Source organism: Perissodus microlepis, chromosome 12 (genome assembly GCF_051167445.1).
Source record: "Perissodus microlepis isolate ML-2025 ecotype Zambia chromosome 12, ASM5116744v1, whole genome shotgun sequence".
Classification (NCBI taxonomy): Eukaryota; Metazoa; Chordata; class Actinopteri; order Cichliformes; family Cichlidae; genus Perissodus; species Perissodus microlepis.
The window spans coordinates 6115091-6142279 of record NC_140472.1 but is presented as its reverse complement, the minus strand read 5'-3'; the positions used below and the strand labels follow the sequence as shown (position 1 = coordinate 6142279).

The following is a 27189-nucleotide window of genomic DNA, read 5'->3' as shown; positions in this document are numbered from 1 at the left end:
CTTCTTTGTGCGCTCTCAGTTGCAGATTCTCCACCACAGCAACTTGTGACAGTGAAAGCAGGTATCATCTAGCAAGCAAACAGTCACAACAGAGATTCATCTTCTAGTTTATTTCTTTAAATTCTACAACAATGTAATTCTCTTTAAAAGGAAATCCAAAACAGAACAAAATATTCAGACTGAACAAGGAGCACTTGTTGTTACAGGAATTTGCTATGTACAGCCATACACTCGACAGACATGAGAAGGTTCAAAGTGCTTAACAGAGGGGGTGAGAGAGAAAGAAGAAAAAAAAAAAAGCACGAGTGATCCCTTTGTGAGAGACCCGTAATAAAAACTGCTTGGCACCAGGCTCCACCAAAGAGACACTCAGTCACACTAATGCTTGAAATGCTTGATGCATTTATACACTCACACCTCATGTGACTACTGGGCCATTGCAGTGATGCCTCTAAAAGCAAGTCAGCGTGAGTGGAAAAAACGAAACCCCAACATATGCATACTGGGGGTGGGGACACAGCAACGTTAACTGAAGCCCACATTACCAGCCCCTCCCACACACACACACACACACACAGATCTGTCCATAACTCCATCATGCTGTTGCAATACTGAAAAGCACACCTTCAGTCTCACTTTACTCAGATGCGCCCTGTGGCAGTGTTTACTTAATGTCATGTGCAAATAAACAGCCTTTCCTCTCCCGTGAGACCATTCACATTCATGGATTGTTTAACAAGACGTCCATGTGACGGTGGTGAAACTCGAAAAAGGGAACTCACGCTGCTGGTCGTCAATGTGGGGAAGGTCAAAAAGCTTTGGCTTCACAAGGGAGTGTGGAGTCTTAAAATAATAAAATTGTCTATTTGGACACAATTGCTCCATTTTGTTGCCATCGTGCCATTGTGGAATTGACTCATCTTTTGCGAGAGGGCCAAAATAATATATTTCAGTTCTCTTTGAAAGACTAAAGGTCAGGCTGTCGAATTAAACACTTCCACAGGAGGTCGACATTAAAAAGCACACACTTGAAGCTGGTTGTTTTGACCACCTAAAACAGCAGCTCCACCACCAGATGGCAACAATCTCAACTCAGCATCATGCACAAATCCAACAGGAAGTGACAGGAATGGGCTCAGTCAAACAGCTTTAGGATAATTAAGTAGCATCAGGTTGTCAATCACAGTTAATGTCTGTGTTTCCTCCCTTAGTCCAAAACTTGCTGTGTTTAGATCTACAGCAGCCATCTGACACAGCGAGCTGGATCATGGGGAATAGAGATCGGCAGTCTGAACAAAGATTATCAACCTTGTCTACGCTTCTGTGCTGTACCTTTAAATGTTCCAGCTGAACAGTAATCAGGGGAGGGGTTTACAAAAAGATTTGCAACACAACAACAAACCATTCGTGCTGGAAATCTGAAAAGCAAGAGTCACTCAGCAACTAGAAGCTCAGTATGTGAATGTATGTGTGTCTACATGAACAAGTGTGGATGCAAGTAGAGGTAGTGTTTGTAGATGGGTGTGAATGGTATAAATGTATGAGAGCTTTAAAGGGGGCAGGGCTTCATTTTGGGTTCAGGCTGCTTGTTTTGGACCACTGTTCACTCAGTGCATAGACATCTCGTTGGCTACCTTTGACTGCTCACCCCCTCATAATGCTGAAATCTTTACATCCACACATGCTGTGATTGGCCAACACAAAATATTCTGACGGGATGCTGTAGCCAAAGTTCAGAACCACCGCTCCGTCTCTGTTTCTGATTATCCTGTGGCAAAAACTGAGTTAACTGGAGTTTTAACAGCAAGTCAACAATACAAATATCAATAAATAAAATCCAAGTAGGGGGAGGAGAGAGAACCATTACAGCATCAAATCAGGTCACCCTGCTTCTCCATTTATTCAAAAAACAAAAACAAAAACTGCCTTAAACAGATTGCAAAATATAGGTATTTTATACAATTTCAAAAAGAAAAGAAAAAACTTTGGTGACTAATTAAGTGCCACTATTCAAAGATTCTATACATTTTTCTTAAATGCTATGTAGGTATCTGAATATATTATTCCTCTCATTTACTGTACAAAAGTTGTGTCTGTGTGTGCACAAGTAGTTTGTGAATGGGTGTGAGGCTGAGCAGGCGTCTCAGCGATGCTTTGACAGATTTCATGTGGCGTTACAGACCTGGGAAATGCAGAAAGCCCTTACTGCTGCTGTGCTCCTGTGATTTAGACAAAGTGGAATTTGTTTCGTAGTGGCTGACAGCCACCTGAAAAAAAAAAAATATATATACATAGATAAAAAGAGGTCTTGTTGTGAGCTTTACACCCGTCTGATTAGTACCAGAGGACTGAGGGGAGAAAAAAAACAAAACAAAAAAAACAAACAAACCCCCAAACCAACCCCAAAACAAAACAGGTTGTTCCGTCCCAGTGCCTGCTGGGTAAAACAAAACTGGATCTTTTGGCAGCAGTTGGCCGCACCGTCGTGTGCTTCAGTTTGTCCACGACAGACAAACTGAAAAAAAAAAACGTCGGTATTGATGCAGGTCTATTGGCCAAACCTGTGTGATGTTAATGCTTCGAAACAAAACAAAAAGCCAAAGCCTGAAATCAGCAGAGTCTCACAGTGAGTGCTCCCTGCACACGAGTAATAAACAGTCTGTTGGTATGGAGGAGCAGCGCAGCACGAGCTGTTAAAAGATCAAATAGCCACAAGCCTTTTCCTCTCACTAACTTGCTGCATGACTTGTCTACACGGGGGCTTCAAACACAACAGAATGATTCACCATCCTCACCGTGGTCAGGATAAGGATGCCAAACTACTGAAAAAATAAAAAAGCAATTAGAAAGGGGAAAAAAAAAAAAAAAAGTGCATTTAAATATGTGAACAGCACAGAATTTTACAAATTCACAAACTCCAGGAGTCCAGCCTCCCTTCTGTACTCTGGACTGAATCTCAACCATAACTAAATGTGATGTTCACAAAGCATCAAGGGCTTTTTGATTTGTACATTACTTGTTTGCCACCACATTTGTGCGTCGCTTCTGAAAAGCTGCTTAAAAGCTCACCCAAACAAAGCAAGCACAGTTGAGACTCGGCCCACAGAAAGTTAAAGGCTCAATTCACCCAGTTATCCAGAGTAATGACACTGCAAACAAAGGCTGCGGCCAGTTTCTTTAAGAGATGCACTTCACTGTTTTACACACTTTTCAGACAAGCTCTCCTCTAGACTGAACATGTGACTGAGTGTTTGCAAGCATCCTCACAGCACTCTTACCAAGTCAAAATGGCAAAACTTGCCTCACTCTCAACAAATCTGAATATATGGAGCCTAAACAAGCTTCTTAGGCACTCTGGTTTAATTTGGAATATGATGCACTTCAGCATTCCCAGTCCAGGAGAGGGAGGAATGGGGTTTTCAAATGTACTGAGCTCTTGCACACAATGGTAGAGAGGACCAAATATTCCCAAGTGTGCTATTACTAGTTGATGGTGACAATACAAATGCATGTATGGTAAATATCACCTGCTTACAGTGGTTCTTGAGCAGTGGGGAACATCAACATTTAAGTGACCCATCTTTAAATAGGATGCTATCACTTCAGTCACTTTAGCTGATGATCAACCAATGTCTGAAAAGCATGAAGTCAGTTTTTCCACAGAGGACTTAATGTAGTTTATTACTAACTGATCAGTCTGCGGTCATGTTATCAAGTCATTACCATTAGAAAGCAGCATTTTTAAATGAGATTCTGAGCTACATAGCTGGAAGTATTAGTAGTAATTTTAAAAACTAGTTTCCTGCACTTTTAGGACAATTCTAAAGTGTAACAGGTTCAATGGGTATGTGCCTCTCAGTCAGATCAGTCTTATTTTAATGTGGAAATCATACCTGCAAGTGTACCATTGCAAAGTTGAGAATTTGATTGGGGGATGAATCTCACACTGGATCAGGCTTCTCAAATTTGCTTGTTACATGTATTCAGATATAAAAGTGTTTAGGTTTCATTTTGGACTGTTTATATGTAACCAAGTTTTCTGGTAAAAACAGCCCAACCTTACAGCATTAACAATTTACACAAAAATATGCTGAACTGATAACATGACCTGCAGACTAATTGGCAGCAGAAATCTCAGATAAGGTCAAATCATAATAAATTTTGCTGGATTGTTGGTACCATAGGAAGTGAGGGAATATGACTACCATCTCCTCTGGTGATCTGGATGAATTGTTCCTTTAATCTTTCACTGAGACATTGGCTTGCTATGTGGATATTTCCAATGCTGAGGGACAGTCTCGTGATTGCCAGGATGTCAGAACACCCTGCAGAGATGAGTCCATGCTCCAGGCTAGGAGATGAGAAACCTTTATGATTTTTTTCAGGATCTTCAGGAGAATCTTTCACAGACCAAAGTCCTCCAGGAGACTTCAGCAAATACAGTGAGACAACCTCCTCTGCCTGCCTGGTCCAAGGAACCAGGATGTCCAGTTTCATTCCTTTGTGCGCAGTCCCATCTCACCAACATGCCACTCAGCTTCTCTTTCACACATACACTCACACTCCAAAGTGCAGTAGCACTCACAAAGTTGGTGGGACATTCTTTAGCTCCTGTGCTCTTCAGCAGTGCTTCCGCATCAGCGACTTGCAGCTCAGCCCGACTCCTGTCTGTCCTGGTCCTCTGGACCTCAGTTGGAGCTGGCTGTAATGGGCTTCTCCAGCTCCAGGTCCAGGGTAGCTGAGCCATGCTGGAGATTGCTGTAGCAGGTCTTACAGACGCGACTGGGCTCAAACAGCTGCTGGCTTGGCACTGGGATCCTCTGGTCGCAACAGCTGGCACAGAACACGTTACCGCAGTTCCTGCCAAGGAACACGGAGATGTTATTTGGGGGACTCTCACATTCTTTACACCTCAAGTTACCATGCGTCCCTGTGGTAGAGTCTTAGAAAAAAAAACAAAAAAAAAAAAAAACACCCCATTTAAAACAGTTTACTTAAACTGGACTGATGTGAGTTGGGGGTTTTTTTGTTTAAAAAAAAAAAAAAAAAACTTTCAGGAGAAGAAATAAATAAAGAAAAAATATCAAGTTGGCGTGTGGGCTAGCTTATCTGGATCAAGTTTATATTAAACTACAAACATTCACTTATCTAGGAGGTCCACACAGGGAAATACTCAACACTGATTTTAAAACAGGACTTAGGTGCTACTTATTTAAAAAAAAAAACAAAAAAACAAAACAAAAACAAAAAAACACTCCTGGTGAAGTGACGTTGATCTATGATTCAACCATGTGTGACGCATGATAAACTTTTATTTTAAACATGATTTGAGTTGTGGGCAGACTCCACCCATCCAGTTTACAGTGCAGCTCTGCTGTGATGTTTACTACATGCCGCTTAGCAGAGGTGCTCCAAACAGAACATGTTGATTATTCAACTCAAAACACTGCTGTGATCACTTGACAGACAGGTCACACTGAAGATTTCAAACACCCATGCTCTAATTCTGATGTAAGGCCATGCTCACACACACAGCGCTCCCTTTCAATTGCTTGTAACCACACAGAGCAGAAAGTGAATTAGATTCTGTTTTTCTTCCAACTCTTTACCCTTTTGCACCACCAAGTGGCCTGAGAGGTGTCTTACACCATGCTGTGCTGCTGGGAAGTGGGATGCAGGGTTGGTTAGGGGCAGCATGCTGCCAGGGTGTGTGCCGTGTAGGGGTGTAACGGTTCAGAGACAGAATCTGCAGTAACAAACGTCCATGGTTTCCAGATGTGCCACGGTGGATTTGGAGAATCGTTACAACCCTAATGTTGTGGGTGAGTCGGGGGCAGGGTGCTGATGTGATGCTATACTAGGATGGTCGAGGCTGAGGGATCAATTTAGTAAAGATTTACAAATTTTCCAATGAAACGGGCAGCCTCTGACTAAGTGACAGCACCATGCTCACTGTCACAGCCAATTCAAAACTGCTGTATGAAAACACACTGCTACTGCTGGAGGACACACACAAATCAACCCATCTCAGAAATGAAGAGGTTTCCCTGAGAACTTGCTGATTGCCAAAACAGAATGAGGGGATTCAAATGCAGCAGGTGAGTAAGGGAAAGGGTGAGGTGGGATTGGGTTAGGATGAGGAGGAAACTGAAGGATGCTGGGTTGAAAAGGCTGGAGGGTGGGTGGGACAGGGGAGCCGGATCTCACCAGACCTCCTGAACAGGCTCCCTGCCACTGTAGAGGAGGAGAGGGGCAGAAAATGGATAAGTACTGCTGAACAGCAGAGAAAACATAACACTTAAAAAAAAAAAAAAAAAAAAAAAAAAAAAGGTCCTGATGGAGATGTGTTGTGTTTAAGTTGCATTCACAGGATTCACACAAATTACATTTACAACTAAACATCCTAAAAGATTCAACCTCAAAGTTCTCCTGAGTGACTTATGTGATCCACTGACAAAAAGGGAACTACAGAGCAGTCAGCAGTATAAAAGGAAGTGATGACACCAGGAGGAAGTGTCCACGAGCTAATTCACCACATGATTATCAACCTGACCACCCAGTTTTGTGTGGACACATCGGTGCAAAACAAAGGCATCTACAATAAATTAAACAACCAATCAACAGTTTACTTGGCTCCCTGGCTCTTGTTTATAGATTGACATAGTACAGACAACCAGAGAGAGTGGCGCCTCATTCCATCGGCAAATGAAATGCAAATTAGGTCCTCAAATTTTAAAAATAACTTTCCTCTCCTGAATGAAAGACATGATACTGGGACCAAAAGCCTTAAATCGTGCAACTATCCTGACTGTTCATCCACAGCAGGTGTAGAGAGCATGCAGGACACTTTCTTTGGAAGGCTACTTCCACACAGTACAGACTTCTTACATTTGCACAAAGGGCATGCTTAAAGACTTTCTACAGATTTCATACATTAGAGAGTAACACTTGGATCAAAAAGGCAAATCTGGGTCACTTAACTGGCTGCATTTAGAATAGTTGGGCATCATGTCAACAGACGTGTGAAAGACCCACACTACAGTATTCAAGTACGCCATCTGTTATTCTGATTTTTTACCTTATTTAGAGGGTTTAATGATGGTGCCCATTTAAGTGGTACCTGTTGCATTTTATGTGGATGCTGGAAATAAGACTGGCTGCCCCAGCGGCAGGGAACCAGGAAACATCCAAATAAACCAGGCAGAAGTGTATAAGACAGATTTCTCCTATACAAGTCTTTAATTCACAAAACCCTTTGCTTTATTAATAGTAGACATAGCTGATTAATAGCTGCCAACATTATACCAGTTCCAAGTACTGCTTAGTGCGTCCTTGAAATATTTTGAGCAGTCACAGATTACATCATGTTTATAATCCATACATGTCTGTGCAGGGACACAGACATGCATACTTTGAGAAAAATGCATCAAGTGAGAAACTCTTATTTTGGCTTTCAACGCAAACTGATTTTAAGCTTTGGTCCATAGAGAGGAAGTAAACCTCGTCACAAACAGGTTGACAAAGATTCTCAAGTTCATCTTCAGGTACCAAGCATGAACAGCCTCAGCTGAACCTACATACAAGAAGCTCATCTGACCCGAAGAGGAGTGAGCTAAACAGCAAAGGCCTCAACAGGAGAGAAAGAATTGATTTGTGATAACTGAGAGTGAAGGCCTGAGATTCTGCAAAAACAAAGCTGTTCTCACCTGCAGTGATGTTTCCTGGTAGCAAGCCAGAACCTGCTTTCACAGCCATAACACTGGGCTGCCAAATGATCAGGGTACCAGCGGGTGACCTGCAATGTTTGGGGAAAGTATCAGTTCAGTTTCCATATACCGAGCAGCTCATCCAGGTTCTTCTGCATTGCATAAATGCTGCTAAAAGACCGCTTTGTGAGCCTTGTGCCATCCCTCCCTGACGAGGGTCTTTATATGGCTGCAGCTGCTCACCTCAGTGTCCTGCTTGTCCACCTGCTCCCAGCTGGCCTCAGAGAAGAGCTCTGTGCTGCAGCGCGACAAACAGTTTGGGTCCAAGTTGTACTCCGAGTCAGTCATTGAGGTCTGAATGGAGGGAGACAGATGATCACAGTAAGGTTCACTTTAACTGGCAATGGTAAGCAGGGCAGTCTGAAGTGGATCGCTTCCATTTACAAGTTGTAAACAGATCAGAGGGTCAGTTAACTTTCAGTGGCTTACCACTTCATCTCCAATGTCTCCGTTGATCCGGTGGGAGATAATGTGCTGTTGACTCTCCAGGCGGCTCCAGAGCTCCTGGACTTGCTTCTTCAGAGTCTCCACCTCCATCTGGTGCCCCGCTTCAATCTGCCTCAGTCTTTGCTGGATAGCATCATTGTGCAGCGTCAGCCCATCGTCATCCAGATGGCTGCGAGTTGGCTGCTCAGGGCTCATGGTGACCCGGCCTAGCAAGGCGTGACACCAGCGGTGCTGAGAGCAGCTGCCTCGTGGGTGGAGGATCAGAGAGTTGCAGCTTGCTACGGATACCTGACGGCTCAAAGGGGCCCTCTCCACATTCCCTTTGGCCCAGTAAGGTGCTCCACTTGGCTCCCCTTCGGAGTTGTCCCCATTACAAAGTCCATCCCTGCTAAGATCAGCACGAACTGACTGAAAGGCACTGACAGAGGGCCGCTTGCTGCCCTCGCTTAAAGTTCTGATCAAGCCATGCTCACTGGTCTCCAGCCCCTTCTCTTTCTTGGAAGAGGGAACTGGGCTCCTGCCATCACTCATGAGGTGATGGTTTAAACCAACAGGTGGCTGCACAGGGAGCTCCACCCTGCCACAGACCTCTTCAGTTAAAGTCTCTGTGGAGCTTTCCATCAAGGAGGTCCTTTTATCTACCAACTCCACTGACTCAGGGACACTGTGGTCAGATTCAGAGTCAGGGCAGCTTCTCTCATCTAAGCCTAGTTTTTCAGGTGACCTATACATTAAGTCACTATTTATAGTTCTATGAGCTGCAGGCTCTTCTGGCTCACCTGTGCTACACTCCTTCGGTACATGCGCAAGTTCTTCTTGTACAGAAGATTGCTCTACATTCTCCGTCACCAAGTCCTCAGTTCTCTGAGACGCATTGGCTTCCTGTTGATCCTGTTCCTCTTCCTTCTGTGTGGGCACAGAAAAAGAGTCACCGTTCTCCTGAGCCTTCATCTCACCATTTTCTGGGAGCTGACCATTAGCGAACATGTCTCTCTTCATGACAGTCTCACTGACATCCACCATCTGATGCTGCTCTACATGTCCATCCACCTCCTGGTCTACAGCATTAAAAACCTGAGCAGTATCAGCATGGTCCTCTCTTGGCACGTCGCATCCTGCCTCCTCCTTTGTGGCTTCCTGAAGGATGTTCACCATTTGTCCCTCAGCCACACCCACTGCCACAGAGAGCTCTGCCTCCTCCGCTTTATCTTCTGCTGGGTTCACAGAAGACTCTTCTCTACGTTCAGTATTTGAGCCCTGGGATTGCTGCTTGCTGTGATCCATCTCAGAGTCCAGTCTGTCATGATATGGCTGCACCTCATCCTGGTTCTCCCCTCCTTCAGGCCCCACTGCCACATTGAGCTCCAGAGACCGCCGGTGGTCCTGCCACTTCTCATTCAGGCTTGGGTCACTGGAGCGACGGTTGGGAGCCAGTGAGCTTCCCAGCTCACACGCACTAGGCAAGTTGTCAAAGGAGCGTGTCTTTGTTCGCCTTAACAGGAAAGGAGAAAAATAATTACAAACAAGCGGTATTTCATTACATAACAATAGCCTAGTATGCTTGACAGCCTATAATCTAATGAGGAACTGCAAACAATTATAAAATGTTTGCCTAACAAATCACTCACATGTCTGTCTCATCAAAACAGACATTTCAGCAAAGTATCCAGACCATCTCTTTAATTCTGACCTGGCTGTCACAAACTATGTAAATGAACGGGCATTCACAGCACTTCTAGTCCTATCGACCACCTGAAGCGCTTTAATGACAGCCTTAAAGACTACTTCCTGTTGCACTTCCAAGATGTTTTGACTGTCGGGACACAAGATAAGAGCATAGACTGCATCTAAGCAGAGCATGTGACCAGCAGAGTGGAAAAGCCGGCCCCCTCTGGCTGTGGGTAGTCTGTGGCTTGCGTTTTATCTTACACGATAGGGAGAAGAGTGGAAAGGGGTCGGGTGCCAACGTGCCAGGCTCACCTGCCCAGGGGTGCATCTTCCGGGTTGGCACCGGGCACTGGGTAGGGAGCGCAGGAATCATCGGAAGGAGTGGTAGGGGAGGAGCTGGGCAGATAGACGGCCGTCCACAGCATCAAATTCCGTACATGACACACTGGATGGAGAACCTGAAACAAGAGCTGCAAACTTAACTCAAGATATAGTCAGACATGACGATGACAAAAGTTATCTGAATGCAAATCTTTAGAAGGGAGTGGATTAGAATAAATGAACAAACAATCTGCCTAAATCTGGGATGAATAAAGTTTTATAAGATTTGTCAAGAACATCTAAACTAAACTTGTTCCAAGAATGTAGTTTCTTTTCATACCAAGAGGACAATATTTATGTCTGCCCGTCTCCACCCACACAAAGCAAATGCAAAAGTAGTAACCACAAAAATGCAATTCTCAGAAGGGTGTCAAAAGCACTGGTATTTCACAGTATTTTAGATTTATTGCCAATTGTTATGTACAAAAATTTACAGCACTCTTGGGTTCCTTAAAAAAAAAAAAAAAGAAAAAGAAAAGAAAAAGCAGCATGTGAAGACATGCTGTATGCAACGGCAAGAAGCACAGATCTTGATTCTGAGATAGTTAGATTTGACAGTTTCAAACAGGACGGTCTCTTTAAAAGCTTCCTTTTATACTGTATCCTGTTCACGTCTAGTCAGTTTTGTTGAAAGCAGAAAACCTTTGAATGAGCTTCAGGAAATCTTTCATTTAACTGCAGGAATCAATCTGACTGACTTTCCACTCATGAACAACCCAGACACCGACGTTTCACCAAAGTTCACTATATCTCTATGGTAATTCCACATGCCTTTGTTCTGTAGTGTACGCAACAACAAGAAAAGCTGAGGTATGTCTGAGACAGAGAGCATCACTGGAGTACTTGCTAGCTGCACTCCATACGACAGGAAGGGCAAAAAGTGGATCAAAATTACTGATGCAATTAGATCAGTAATAAGCGTTTTAAGGAACTGCTTTACTAAAATATAACTGAAATACAGTTATGTTATTCACTTTATATTTTTCTCATATCAGAGGACGCAACCAGGCCGCTACATAATGCCGTCAGACACTAGTTTCTCTATTCCTTGTCCTCACTCTTAGTGCACCTTACACTCACTAACACCACGTGTTGAGTAGAGCTGATAGGTTAATGACAGCATAATGAGTGTGAGACCGAGTCAGCAAAGCTCACAGTAAAAGTATTGCTGTCTGAGCTTTTCACTTTGGTCAAGTAAGTCTATGCAACTTTTACATTTATGTAAACATGCCAAGAGAAAAGCTGTCGGCTTTGCTGTGTAATACCTCTGAACTAGTGAACTGCTGCTGACACAGTGTAGTAACTACACAACTGAATATAGTGACATTCTGTCACTGACATCCCCATCCAGCTTTCTGAGCTGGGAGTCGATCAATTCTGTCCAATAGCTTGGTACAGCCCCAGTTGTCTTTAAGTTTAAACATTAAATGTTAAAGTCAGAAAAGACAACAAAGACACGAGTATCTTTGCTTTCTTTTAGCAGGACTGAATGATTAAAAGTGTTGACGTACAATTTCGGAGTGTGAGGAGTAGAGCATGTTCCTCAGAGAGCGGTTGGCTGGCCTCAGGAGTGACCAGACAGAGCAGGTCCTCTCCTGAACGTGACGATCCTCCCTGTCCTTGCCGCTGTTACACAGGAAAGTGCCGAAGAGGCAGGAGTAGGTGTGCTGCACCAGTTTCACCTGCACAAATGTGACACAAACACTTGTATACACATTATCAAGTATAACAAAAGCATGGATAAAAAGTTCCTCATATTAAATTTTAGCACACCATGAAGGTAAATGCATATCAATCTCTCACATCTGGAACCTGAATGTAACTACACTTTAATCAGAGACACCATTATGTCTGTAGATAAATTGCTCATTTTTAAGGATTGTTTTTTTGTTGTTTTTAAAAAAAAAACAAACAAAAAAAAAACAAAAAACAAACATTGAATGTACATACCAGGAAGGCTTCATTGAACTCAAATGAGCATGGAAACTGCCTCTGCAGTTGGTGAACACAGTCCAGCCACTGCAAGAAAACAGGGCAGCGCTCATTCAGGTCCTCTGAATTTTCTCCATGGCCACATCGGTCAGCAAACTTGTGGCCAAAGTCCAGCCATTCTGTCTCCACCAAAACTTGGAAGCCCTGCATGAGATAATCCAATAAATGCTTTTATCATTTTTACATTTTATTTGCATACAACAACATTGTCATCTCCATCCATACCTCAATAGTGCGGTAGTAAGGGTCCAGCAGCAGCTTGGATAAAGCAACAATCTGTGGTGTGCGGTCCCAGCCGTCAGAGCAGTGCACAAGAACAGGCCTGTGGTCTCTGTTCACAGCGTTGACCACCAGCAGAGCTGCCTTCAGTAGCAGGGACAGGTGTTGCAACCACTTTGTGCCCTCAAGTGCAGAAAGCCAGCTGCAAACAGACAGCAAAAGCCTATAGTGCCCAGTTTATTAAAGCTGAAGTGCTGAAATGAATATAATCTTAGAAAGAAAAAAAAAAAAAAAAAAAAGTCCAACAACACCATGTTATGTGACTAGTAGGACACATACATACACCCTGACCCACATAAATGATGATTCTTTCACATTACATAGTTTATAAATCTAACCGCAACTGTGTTTTCTAGATCCACACACACCTCTGCCAACCTGTTCAACTCCAGCTAAGCTGAATGTCTGAGTAGTGACTTAACCCTCACTTTTAAAACCCCAAAATGTAACCACTGCATCCTGAATGTGCTGTACCAAAAAAGAGAAAAGCACACACACACCACCCCTAATAAACACCCTGCTTCAGACTGTTTTATCTCCTTCTTGATCTGCAAACCATAAGAAGAAAAAAAAAAAAAAAAAAAAAAAAAAAAGAAGCCACACAAACACTTAAAGCTGATAACACTTCATATCACTGCAGTGTTGAATATGGCAGTGCAAAGGGAAAGAGGGTTTGGGCCTCAGTATCAGGCGCAGCTGTAAGGCCAAAGTCAAAACGGCTATGATTACTAGTTACATCCAGCTACTACTAAAGGTTGTTGGGGGTTTTGAGTTTTACTAGTTTAGTGTTGTGTCATAAAATCTTGACTTGGGAAATCTGGGTGTACTGCTGGAGACATATTTACAAACACACACACATACTTGGCTGGGTCAGGCATCTGAGTGCAGAGGAATCGTAGAGACTGGAAACTCTTGCGAATGGAGTGGATGTTAGCCATTCCCATGAAAACCACCTCGCAGTTGGGATAGTATTCTGAAATAAGATGAAAGTAAAACTTACTATAAGCAAAAATTGATCTCTTTAAGCCAAACTGAGCTGCTAAATCGAAGACACACACTGACCCAATTCTGTATGCGACTTGGGACCAAACAGACGGGACTTACCTGGGCATTCACAGCCTCCACCTTTGGCCCTATTAGCTACAGCAGCTGCATAGGACCTGGCATCTAAGATCAGTAACTTCTGAGGTTGGCTGGCCAGTGTCTCCACCTCTGAGCTGTTGGTCATGGAGGATTCTGACAGGCACACACACAAAAACAAAAGAGTTACAGCTCAGGTTGTATAAAGCACCTTCTGGGGGCATAAGTGAGATTCTTTCAGGCACATCAAACATGTCTTTAACAGAAGTTTACTGTAGTTTGCAGCTTCAGACAAGCACCAACAAATCAGACAAGTCAACGGTGTCTGCTGCAAATTCATAAAGACGGCAACACTTCAAGAAAATGTGCAGTGGTAGGTGTATGTTCAGCTGGAAGCATGCATTTGTCTGTGGGCGTACACGGCATGTCAGTGAGGCTGACTGAAGGCCATTTTACACAGATCTCACTCCACCACTAAGGCCACTCCTTGTGATAGCTTTGCTTGTTTACACTGAACTAAAGAGAGCCAGCATAACACTGCAGCAGTGAGGAGTGTTATGAATGAATGCTGGGCTAACATGATGTAACAGTAGTTTCTAGTATGATGCAACACAGGGACCCAAATTTCAAACATATGGGTTCTGCTTTCAAAACAATAGCAAGCAGGTGAACAGACTTTGAGAAAGAAGGGGAAACATTTCAGCTCTGACAACCTCTGCTGCCAAATAAAGCAGAATATTAACATATCCTACTCTGAGTGGGCAGTATAAAAGTGTCTGAGTGAGAGCTCTTACCAAAATCAGTGTCAGGCAGGTCTGAGCTATTGGTGTAGCTACCGTTGGGAACATGTTTTTGGGAGCTGCTGTCCACGGCACAGGCCTTGGCAATGGACTGAACCAGGTGCTCATCATCAGCGTTCCTCCAGCCCCACCAGCTGACCTCTGGCTGGCCACAGCGGGCAATTACAGCCCCAGTAGTTGTATGCCTATGTGAAGGGCAAGTGAGGAGAAGTTAGACTGGTAATGTCTGGCCAAGGTAGAGTTTATTTAATGGAAGTAGGGCTGCCACGATTAGTCGACTAGTCACGATTACGTCGACTATTAAAATCGTCGACGACTAATTTAATAGTCGACGCATCGTTTGAAGCTTTGTAAGATCCCAAAAGATGCAGGAATAAGTAGTAGTATTTAAGAGTGTAATAACGGACTGAAACAGAAGATGGCAGCACTGCATGTACAAGGATGCCAGCTGCCGTTAAACCCCGAAGAAGAAGAAGCTGTGTCCCAGAATTCATAGCGTGGCCCAGCGCAGTAGTCAACAATGGCGGCAGCTAGTTAGTTTTAATATTACTCTTATTATTCTTTTTGGGTCACAAAAAAAAAAAAGTTTAACGTGTTTTCAGGCTGAATGTAGCTGTGTAAACCTCAAATATCTGCTCAATTTATCAAGACACCACATATTTTCAAAAGCGCTCTAACGTGAGACGTCAGTTACCCACTAGCTCGATAGTTAGCCGGGGTACAAGGCTCACTAGAGCCGGTGAGAACACCGGACTCCCAGCAAATCGTTTTCAAACCCACCGCCGTCTTTCACTACTCAGGTTAAACATGTAATATAAGTCACTTAGATAACTTCAAAATGTTATTGTTTGGCTTTTTTAGTATTTTATTTGTTCCTGAGTAAATCGGTTTGGCTGAGATTAAAGTTATAGTTTTTACACAGCTGAATAAACGTCAAGCAGACAGCTGATTATCAGAAGTGTGAGATGCTGGAGAATTTACTCCGGTGTCCTGTTATATTTTAGATAGCAAGGAGTTTATTAAACTTCACCGAAACAACCTGCAGATTTCATTAAAATTTAACAAACTATCATCTTGTCTTTATTTTTAGTTAGCACATACCTTAAACACTTCAAGCTGTAAGCTAATGATAGTTATATAAGAGCAGATGCGTGCTGGTGCAATAAGCTGTACGTTTTACGTCCAATGGATGATGATCTGATTAGTCAACTAATCGCAAAAATAATCGGTGACTTGTCGACTATCAAAATAATCGTTTGTGGCAGCCCTAAATGGAAGTAATCAATTTAATGATAGTAATACCAGTACAAATCCTACAGAAAAAGATGACAATTTATTCCCTTTCACAGCATTTTGTACTACTTTTAACTTTTCTTAGATTTCCAAAAAAAAAAACACCAGACTTAGAACGCACAAGTATATTAAAAATAGAATTTCATTACCACAACTCAGTGTGTCACATGTATGAAGTAGACCTTTTAGTTTTTCTTAGGCACAAAGCTTCGGAAATGCCAGTTTATGCAATTTAATATACTAAAATAGTAAAAAACTTAAATTTATTTTATGTTCTGTGATGCACAAAACAGGCATACAAAGTCTTCACTTCTGATTGGTTCAAGCATTAAGTTGCCCAAACAGTGCCAAGCATTATTAAACAAAAAGAGCCAAAAATGCTTGAAGCACTTTCAAAATTGGTGACGTCAGTGCTTTTGGTCAGGTAGCACACTAAACAAAAAATAAATCTGAAGCTAGGAGGGTTTGTGGCACTGATATAGAACAGTCAAGATTTTATCCAACAATTGCTTTGTTTCCGCTGCATAAGGAAGCTTTTTACCTCTAATGATAAACAGGCCAAGTGTCTGCTTTGAATAGCTGCGGAAGAAATAAACACAAACCTGTAAACTACAGCAGGAAACCTCTTCCAGGAGCGGAAGGCTGCCACATTTTCTAGCTCTTTGTCAGTAATCCAGGCTGGCACTAGGAGTTGCTGAGGATAGCTGGGGCAAAGCCTGGCAGTGCAGAAGGGCACAAAGAGCAAAGTTAAACAAGGAGAGGGAACACCAAAGGATTGTGATGGCTCAACAAAAGTCTCTGTCTGCAGACACCTAATCCTGGGCCAGCCCCTTATCTGTCCAGGGTTCAGCACTCATGGAGTACAATAACACAACCACCCACTGTTTAACACATACTGACTTGTGCTGTTTGCCAATGAAAGCAAAGGATGGGATCCATCTTCTAGCTGCAATTCTGAAATCAACACGGAAGCAGTATCCTGAAAGAAAGCCGCATCTACCTGAACTTGCTGTTGATGTCAGATATCCTCCAAGCATTTTGAGTGTCAAAGCCCATCCTCTCCACCTCATTCTTGAACCATGAGGTCACGTGTTCACCTACAGTGACAGCAGAGATGTCCGATAAGCAAAATACAGGTTTGGGTAAGTTTCTGTGAAGACAAGCGAGCAATTAAAAGGGTACCTGGTCTGCACAGCTCGCCATGCTGCTCTTTCTCTCCTGCGTACACCTCCATGCACCAGGCGTGGAAGGCAAAGGCAAAGAGGTCTTCCAAGCGAGACGGAGGCCTCACTGCTGTGTTCAGACGTTTCAACCATTCCTGGCACTGCTCAAAGGTGGAGATCTGACATCTGGGGATAAAATTTAAAATGTGATCTTTCAAAAAGTACCAAATGCAGGAGTCTAGTACTCAAAAACGAAAATAAATAAATATTAATCTTTACTAATAGTACAAATTTTATCTTAAATGTTATCCTCAGTTTTCAAGAGAACATTTCAAACCCGTTTACTGTCATTTTGTCATACAAAGCAGGCTCACACTGTAATCACCTAATGTCTTTTTTTGATACTGCAGTGATTAATACAAACATATGGAGGTGACATGACTCAAAGTTTCTCATCTAGAGAAAGACAGGAAGTTTCAATGGTCATACCTGATGACTTTACAATCCTTACAGGTGACATGAAGCTGGAACATCTCTCTACACTCCACACACTCAATGAGCTGAAGAGGAACCTGAAGAGGGGGGAAAAACAAGGAACCGTCACATCACTTATACACTGCAACACTAGTGTATAGCCTTAAAAATAAATAAATAAATAACTAATCTCAAACCCATGCAGTCAGTACAGGTAGTGTGGCAGACTCGAGCAATCCTTTAAGCAAATTAGTGGTGCCTGGATAGTGGCTTCATGCCAACAACACACAAAGTATGTGCTGATGTGCAAGAGCAGTTTAAAGTATAAATAAAAACTAAACCATCAGTCACAGTGCTAAAAATTCAACGTTAAAAGGTTATTTGTTGAAGTACATTTTAATCACATCATCATAAATCACATCCCATTCTGCTCTGCAAATATACACTGCTGTCAGAAAATTCAGACTCTTTCAAATCTTATTTCAGTTTTACTCCAATCCTTCAAAACTCTTAGAGAAAGGAATAACCTACACAGCACACCTAGGAACAACTGAGGCCATTGCTTAAGAGTGCTGAAGAGTCAGAATAAATCAGTGTTTATTAAAATTTTGATGGGAAAACTATTTATATAATCCCCCCCACCATAAAATACAAGAAAAAATTAAATGTGTAGATTAACAAAAAAAAAAAAAAAAAAAAAAAAAAAAAAAAAAAAAAAAGGGAAACATCTTAGGATGAGTCCACACAAGACGTGGAAAACTTGAAAGAGTCTGAAAACTTTCCAAACAGACAGCACATAATCCTCTTAACTTTCCTTTTGGTTCCCCATTTGCAAGGAGAAAGAAAAAAAGCAATCATCCTAGATCTTACAGTTGTATCTGCATTTCCCTTTGGCACAAAGCCATTTTTTCCCCTCTCCCCGGCACATAGCAAAGTACAGAACTGGCTTATGCTTATGACTTAACAGCATACTTTAAATACTGCAGGGAAACACCTATGCTGCCTTTGACTAAGCTTTGTTAATTAGATAATATTTCAGTAGCTCTGTGGGATAAAAAGTTGATGTTCACACAGTCTGGAGTCATGCATGATCATCAGCACGTCAAGCTCTCCAGACATATGCACAGTGGCAGAGTCACAGCCATATGGAGATTTTATTGTAGTATTTAGAGCAGGGGTGGGCAATTCCAGGCCTCGAGGGCCGGTGTCCTGCAGGTTTTAGATCTCACCTTGGGTCAACACACCTGAATCACATGATTAGTTTCCAGGCCTCTGGAGAACTGCAGGAGCTAATTTAGCCATTTAAATCAGCTGTGTTGGTTCAAGGACACATCTAAAACCTGCAGGGACACTGGCCCTCGAGGCCTGGAGTTGCCCACCCCTGATTTAGAGGTTGGCAACCTAAATGCTGTGAGGATAGATTTCCCCCATACGCATTTTTGTCATGTCTAGTTTAATCCAGCACCTTGTGCAAAACTAACAAGCAGTTTCCTAGTCTGAGGCCATCTTGTTAACAGGCAGATACACACAAAACTGTACAGTTTAACCACACCATGCAGCTCTTCTGGGTACTTACTGACATCTCACAACAACAACTCTATGCAAAACAAAGAGAATACTAATGTAAGCGATGCATGTCGATTTGTGTGAGGCTGGCGTCACCGCACATTCATGCATCTTGCTGTCACAACTTAATTTCCACTTTCTAATCTGCAACCCTAATCTAGCCACCATGAAAATTCCTGGGCTGCTTGTTAACAACCTCTCGCTCTCTTGCAGCACATCCCACCCCTGGTTTGTGAGCTCTGACAGATTTGCCATGTGATGCAACACATCCAAATATGTGTGAGGAAAATGCTGGCTGTGTGACATGGGCACAGGGAGGCACTGTGTAAGGCATGAACCAGAGGGTTCCTGAGGTCAACAGGAAACACTGATGGATGCACAAACTGTAGTAAATACACCAAAATAAATAAATAAATGTTCCAGTTATTTGGATAAGTTGTCTTTGAGACTAAAACTGGTGTATTCATAACTTCATTTACTGAATAACTACAGCTTGTATGACTTGGAAATAAGAAAAGAAAAAAAAAAAAAAAAAAAAAAAGCTACTCACACTTTCAACTTTTCAGAAAGATATTACTTGTTGATGAGATTCTTTGTGCGTTTGGTCTTTTAATGAGAGTTGAAATGACACAAATGAAATAAAAACATTGCAACACTAAAACAATGAGCAAATAAACTTCTCTATAGATGATTAAACATTTTCATTGAGGCGGAAGTGAAACAAAAACTTCTGTAGCACATGATTTCACATTGCAAAACTGTCTTGTGGTTGTACGTCACTAGCAGATTAGCTTTATCAAATGATGGCAGATACTCAACTAAGATAAACAACGGAAACAAAAATTAAAAAATTGTAATAATAACTTTTTAAATACTACACAACATAGAAAACAGTTTAAATAAACTAAAAGTCCAGGACCACTGGGCTTTAACAGGCTGGTAATACGAGGTAAAGGTGGCCAGCAGGCACCAAGACCCTGGTGAGTTTAGGTCTTTAAGGCAAGCAAGAGGCTAGCTGCAATATGATGACGAGAAACCATGAAAAGCCAATGAAATTCACAGACTAGTAGTCATGACAGGGTGACTACCACTGAAAGTGTAAAGAGTCCTGTGTAACTTTAGGCTCTAATAAATCATCTTTTTCTGAAAAAAGAAAAAAGTAAACATTCATAGAAGGCCAGTGTGATGGTAAATGAAGACCATACTTTGTTAACAAAGCTTGTCTCTAACATAGTGAAAAGAGATGGAAAGAAGGGCCCTGGCTGTTATGCAGGAACCTGTCGGCCAACTGCATCCATGGCAACGGCAAGTTCCAGAGAGAAGCCAAAGCGAGCAGACGAGTGTAGAAAGAGAGGTGATGAAGAGTCACATGGCACTGCTGCCAGTGGAGAGCAGCTTTGAATGGCCTGGTCACCACAGTGCTGGCCCTAGCTCTGTCCATTCACAAAATACACACATACTGATACAGCCTCCAATGGAGACAATGTGGTTCATTTTGCAGTGATTTTGTGCCACGTGAAAGATTTTCTCTCTGAAGCTACAACACTGAAGCGCACTTGTCACTTCGAGATACTTACATTGACAACTGACTTTTTGAACTTTATGTGTAAGCGGTAGTTGGACATTGCAATAATGGCATCCGCTGCTCTCCCCACATATTCTGTGAACTCCCCGTGCAGCTCAGGAAAGGGCACCTGACAACAGCAGGAGAGAAAACATTTCAAATAAACTGCAGAGCTACACAGATCAGACACAAATATAGTGGGAAAAGTCATGAGTCATATGACAACTTGAAAGTTGTGTCAACATTTTGCCCATTTAAAAAAAAAAAAAAAAAAAAAAAAGTAAACAAACAAAAAGCTGACTCAAAGCAACATTAAAAAAAAAAAAGTGGTAAAAGTTTATTGAAGTGTTCTGGTGTTCTGAAGAAACACTTCAATCTTCAACACAAACTCTTGAGCATAAAGGGTAAGCAGAAGCAAGCAAGCAAAAGTCCCACTTGTCATCAGGGTTGTGTAACTGATTAGGAAAGATTTACACAACTGTCACTGAGTTTGTTTTCGCCCTCATACTGCACAAAACAAGCAGCTAGTTGCAGTGGTTTTCTTACCTGCATGTTTTCCTCCTCCAGGACGGGGGACTTCTTGGGGAAGATCTGATTAGCCTGGATACACTCCAAGCTCTGCTGCCCCTCCTCCTCCTACAGTGCAACAGTCTGTTAATGTTTCTAGTTAACTAGTACTAACAACTTTAACTATGACATTCCTCTTCACACACACACACACACACACACCTCTTTCTTGTCTGATCTATTTGGAAGATGCATGCAGTATATTTTTGTAATGTAGTGGCTGTGGTCAAAACTAACTGCATTTTATGCTTATACAGCCACACAATGATCTTGTGCTGACAGTAACAGACTCTGTAGCATTCTTGTTTGGCCATTAACAGATTTTAGTCTCTCTTTGCTCAGTTTTCAATCTAAGTTTGTTTGAAAGAGATGATAGATATCACACAGTGGAAGAACTTCCTCCGAGATCTTGTCTGAACACGAGCAGAGCTAATATGAATAGTTGCCACAGCTAGAAGAGCACCATGCCTAGGCCAGATAGGGACAGGCACAACATAGCAGCATGCCAAAAATGGGAACAGAAGAAAAAAAAGCCAGGTTCAAAAAAGGCAATGCATCAGATCCAGAGGTTATGTCATAGTGCAACAACTCATTTCTGCAGTGGAAACTGAAAGTGTTCCTGCATAGATGGCAAACTTGGAGGACCTTTGATACTGCTGACACTGACGTAAATGTCTGCCTCCTGGTAAACCGTGCTGATTAAGGGTAAAAATCAATTGAGAGTTCCGATTATAGAGACAGTACTCAGGCCACACAACAGTTATTATCAAAAGCATGCCTGGGATGATAATACATTACCATGGCCCCTGTCAAGGAGTGTGGGTCACCCAACAAGGAACTCCGGCCTGGATCTGTCTGTAGAAAAACAAAGAGACAAGTAATTTTTTTCTTTTTTTAAATATAAATTAAAAAATAAAAATAAAAAAATGCCAGTAACTTCAGGAGAAATGGCTCATTTAATATCAAGTTATCTTGTTATAGCTGGTAATGTTTTAAACTCAGGCTTTCCAAGAATTAATCAAATTATTAATGGAAATTCTCCAACCCACAGGCTACCCCAGGTCAATAGATATCAGAAACATTTTTAAACATAACCTAGTCCAGTAACTCTCCATTCACCACCTGAACAAGCTTGAGAACTCCCTGGGACAAGATTTTGGGGGTTTTTGGGAGGCGGAGGGGCTGTTGTAGTTTATTGAAGAGCTGAACCCACACACGGGCAGCAAAGATGCATTTAAAGAAGAGTTAAAACGCTGGAGTTGATAACACTGTCAGTAAGTCAGATCATTTGCCGGTTTAAAAAAAAAAAAAAAAAAGTTTTATTAAAAGAAAAAAAAAAAAAATTCGAGAAGCTTAAATACCACCTGCTCCTACCCATGCTCATTTTTGTTTTACACTAGGGCTGCCACAAACGATTATTTTGATAGTCGACTAGTCACCGATTATTTTTGCGATTAGTCGACTAATCAGATCATCATCCATTGTACGCAAAACGTACAGCTTATTGCACCAGCAGCATCTGCTCTTATATAACTATCATTAGCTTACAGCTGTAAGTGTTTAAGGTTTGTGCTAACTAAAAATAAAGGCAAGATGATAGTTTATTAAATTTTAATGAAATCTGCAGATTGTTTCGGTGAAGTTTAATAAACTCCTTGCTATCTAAAATATAACAGGACACCGGAGTAAATTCTCCAGCATCTCACACTTCTGATAATCAGCTGTCTGCTTGACGTTTATTCAGCTGTGTAAAAACTATAACTTTAATCTCAGCCAAACCGATTTACTCAGGAACAAATAAAATACTAAAAAAAAAAAAAAAAAGCCAAACAATAACATTTTGAAGTTATCTAAGTGACTCATATATGTTTAACCTGAGTAGCGAAAGATGGCGGTGGGTTTGAAAACGATTTGCCGGGAGTCCGGTGTTCTCACGGCTCTAGTGAGCCTTGCTCCCGGCTAACTATCGAGCTGGTGGGTAACAGACGTCTCCGAAAACTTCGGAGCGCTTTTGAAAATATGTGGTGTCTTGATAAACTGAGCAGATATTTGAGGTTTACACAGCTACATTCTCGCCTGAAAATATATTAAACGTTTATTTTGTGACCCAGAAAGAATAATAAGAGCAATATTAAAACTAACTAGTTGCCGCCATTGTTGGAAACTGAGCTGGGCTGCGCTATGAATTCTGGGACAGAGCTACTTCTTCTTCGGGGTTTAACGGCAGCTGGCATCCTTGTACATGCAGTGCTGCCATCTTCTGTTTCAGTCCGTTATTACACTCTTAAATCCTACTACTTATTCCTGCGTCTTTTGGGATCTTACAAAGCTTCAAACGACGTGTCCACTATTAAATTAGTCGTCGACGATTTTGATAGTCGACGTAATCGTGACTAGTCGACTAATCGTGGCAGCCTTATTTTACACAGAGACAAAGCTTTAAAATTGTGTCCAATTTTATAGTCTACCATGAGCTTTAATTCTGGCAGATTTATCTGCCTCCTCTCTGATGCTTTGCCCTTGCAGCATGCAACATGTCTAAACGGGGGATGGACTATCGAGGAATCTCTATCATAGATATGCATTGTCACCTGCAAAATGAGTAGTACATATTACCAGTAACACGGGCAAGGTAACCCCCCCCCCCCCCCTCAAATAAGAGTGAACAGAGTCATCTCTTTCAACACATTGATCTAGGGCAGGGGTCCCCCAATCCCAGTCCACGAGGGCCAGTGTCCCTGCAGGTTTTAGATCTCACCCTGGGTCAACACACCTGAATCACATGATTAGTTCATTACCAGGCCTCTGGAGAACTTCAAGACATGCTGAGAAGGTAATTTATCCATTTAAATCAGCTGTGATGGATCAAGGACACATCTAAAACCTGCAGGGACACCAGCCCTCATGGACTGGGATTGGGGACCCCTGATCTAGGGTTTACTTCAGCCTGTTAGCATCACAGGTGATTGTCAGAACTACTGGCACAAAACCAAATGAACTAGCAATTGGCTAATCAACTTTCTCAAAGCATTTTACTATGAATCCTGACCGTGGATCTCCATTGTAAAAAATAGAATTTATGGAAAAACAAATTAGCAAATTGGTCTGACTAGTTGGCCAATATCCCTGGTAAGAATTTCATTGTCATTTCGGGACACTACTAAACTGTCATTTCGCCAGAAGTGAATGCATCCACAATTAGGTTTGCAATTCAGTTCAACATGTATTTAATTTACACCAGAAACCCTCACCTTTGCCCACATACAACCCTGGTTCTTGATGGTGTGGGTGTGCTAGAAATACACTGAAATCCACTTTTAAGGTTTCAAACCTTGTTCCCGAAGCTGGCCCAATCCTGTATGTAAATACATGTTTGTGCAGACACCAGGGTGGTTGAGGGGTTAAGACACCAACCACAAACTACAATATCCCCAGTTTGACTCCAGACCAGATCTCTGCTGCATATCAGTCTCACCTCTGACCAACCTCATTTCCTCTCATTTCTCTGCTGACATGAACAGACTAGCAGCATTTTCTATACAAGTTTTAAGTGTTTCTGTTGGCATTAGAAAGCATGTGAGCATGTTTTTAAGTTTACACATATAAAAGAAGCAGTAGTAGTAGTAGAAGCAGAAGAGAAAAGGGAAGGATCCAGGGAGTGGCTCATAATACGTTGAGGCTGTGCATGAGCACCTGGATGCACAAATGCCTTTCCCATGCAATGTGTCCAGGCATTGGGAAGACTGTAAACGATGATCATCTATGATGTGTTGGGCAGTCAGAAAAATGGCAGTATGGGGAAAATCCAATGGTTGGATTTACATGGTTAAAATTGAAGAAAATGAACAAAATGTGAAAACACAGATTTTTAGACTTACCACAAACAATCACTAATTGATGATAAGCAGACCTGATGATCCTGTGTGGAAACTCTCACAAGTAAGACATGGAAATCTGTGGAAATGAAAGTGAATAATGAGAAAATGCTTCTCCGTACTGAGACACACAAGCTACAGAAGCTCTTTTGATTCACTGGCAAATATAGATGTCCTGGTGGTCACAGTGGCTTGCATGTGAGCTCAGATACCACTTAAAACTGTACTGCAGACTGGAAAATAAGCCAGCTGGTTCTCCGAGCCTACAGTTTAGCTTGCATAAAGACATGGTTCAGGCACGTGAACTGATCGGCTAATGTTCACCTTCAAAAAAATAAAAAATTAACAATTATGTGCACAATACATATTTAAGAACATACAGTCACATTTTGAGGTTCTTAAAGGGTAGTGAAAGACATCAGAAATGTTAGTGTTCAATTAATTGTGCTTTGTGGTTCAACTACCCAACAATGGTTGGTAATTTGCCCAAATGGTTGGCCAAGCAGAGCCAAAGACCTTGCAGGACTTGTCCAGTGGCTGACAGGTTTCAAGTTCCTACCCAGGTTGCTCTTGAAAGAGCAAAAGAAATGCAACTTATCAAAAACAGTAAAAGCAGCAGCAGCTTTGTTGGTCAGATCATGTAAACCATCTATAAAGAGCTTTTTCTTACATTCCATTATCGATATCCTCTAACATCACTTTTCAAAAGGCAACCTGTTAGGATCTCTCAGCAAACAGGCCCACAAGTAGTTGTAAAGGTCAGCTACGCTTGCAAAGACTGAAACTTGATCTAAGAGAGTGGAGGGGCAGCTCAGGAGAGCAACACACCTTCTCAGGAACATTTAAGCAGCCTGGAGACAGAAAGAAGACAAAATACCCCGCTGTACTGCCAAAAGTATCTCCGGTCATTGAGAGAGTTGTGAAGGAGGCAAACGAGGTCATTACTTCACTGAGAGTAGAGGCCAACTTTTACTGCTGCTGCTACCTGATAAAGCATATCTGCCCAACACACGGCTCTGTTTACTGCAGCCCGCTCGTGACCCGTGGCTACGGCTCAGTCTGGCTCTCAGTTCAGCAGTCACACAGAAAAGTCTAAGCCCCTTAGAGCTTTAACCTTACTCCTATCCCGTGACAGGCCAGTCATTTTCACAAGTGGTAACATTATCGACACTCTAGCGTCGAAATGATATAAGGAAAAAAAACAAGAAACGAGACAATGAACCAACACGTTTGACAGCGGAGCTTTGCGTTTACAGCCGGGTAGCCATACTGAACAGCGCTGCTAAACAGTGTATAAACGCAAAAGCCTCGGCTAACTTCGTAATTGGGGAAAAAGGACTTCCCAGCTCAATTTTAACACTTTGTCGTTACCTTTTACTTCACTACGGTGAATAAAACGTAAACTAGACTTACTTAATCACCAGTTAATGTTATTTCAACTAGTTAGTATTCGATGTAAAGATACCGGTAGTTTTGGCCACTAAAAAACATAAGCTACGGTCAACCCAAAAACAAATGCTTCTCGCAAGTGCTCTGCAACGTTATATTAACACGTTGCTAGTTGACGAAAAGCCGCTTGCAAAGGGGAAAAAAGGAAAATAGCTAACGTTTCTTGTACTAACAGGTTGTTAAGTCAAGTAACTCATCTTTCGTTTTTTCCTTTTTATTTTTGAATAGCGGTTAGCTAGTTTTTCTGCAGCTATGTAATGTAAACTGTTGGCTAACCAGTGTTCATCAACAACCACTCGACAGCGTAAAATAATGCTAGCGAGCTAACGCTCAGTCGAAGAGCTATTTACATGCAAACAGTGGAAATTAACATTGCTGGCAGACAGTGAACTGTTATGCAGCGGTCTCTTAACACTCGACGTTTGGCATTAAAAGCCGTGACACAGAGCAGCGCGTAGATCTGCTAGCTAGCACTAGCTGGTTAGGCTGAAGCTGCTTTCTGCAACTGTTTTTGTTGTTATGAGATGGAGGGCGGACCCCAGAGCGGAGGCCTCTGTCAAAACACACCGAGCAACGACTACAACCGGCGGACTCACCAGTCAAACGAGTGCTGAGGTGTTAGACGACAAAGAGTCATCCGAAACTTGTGCAATTACCAAACATTAAAACAACGTGTCCAACATGAATCATACCAGAGCCGAGGCCAGCTTCACTGTGTCCCTTCCCAACACCGAGCCGTCGTCGCCATCGCCGCGAACTCTCCCGTCTAAAGAGCCCTACGTGTGAGTGACGTCATCGCGTCAGAGCGGTTCTCTGGAAAAGGGG

The 27189-nt window shown here is 42.2% G+C and overlaps 1 protein-coding gene across 3 annotated transcripts; it reads right to left on the bottom strand.

The window, feature by feature from the left end:
• Positions 1-95: 95 nt before the first annotated feature.
• mtmr3 (myotubularin related protein 3) lies at positions 96-27159 on the bottom strand. 3 transcript variants are annotated; one of them, XM_084947091.1, is made up of 21 exons: positions 27057-27159; positions 24919-24994; positions 21839-21895; positions 21020-21109; positions 20487-20603; positions 17359-17441; positions 16889-17055; positions 16707-16803; positions 16309-16422; positions 14408-14598; positions 13638-13769; positions 13395-13506; positions 12480-12675; positions 12213-12398; positions 11774-11944; positions 10194-10339; positions 8196-9705; positions 7950-8060; positions 7707-7795; positions 6208-6234; positions 96-4860 (listed from the first exon to the last, which is right to left on the bottom strand). In XM_084947091.1, exons 3-21 carry the CDS (start codon positions 21839-21841, stop codon positions 4689-4691), a joined length of 3714 nt encoding a protein of 1237 aa, XP_084803217.1. In that variant the 5' UTR covers positions 21842-21895; positions 24919-24994; positions 27057-27159; the 3' UTR covers positions 96-4688. The 3 variants fall into 3 exon arrangements, with proteins under 3 accessions (XP_084803217.1, XP_084803219.1, XP_084803218.1); XM_084947093.1 differs by lacking the exon at positions 6208-6234; XM_084947092.1 differs by lacking the exon at positions 24919-24994 and having other exon boundaries at positions 27057-27130.
• Positions 27160-27189: the final 30 nt, after the last annotated feature.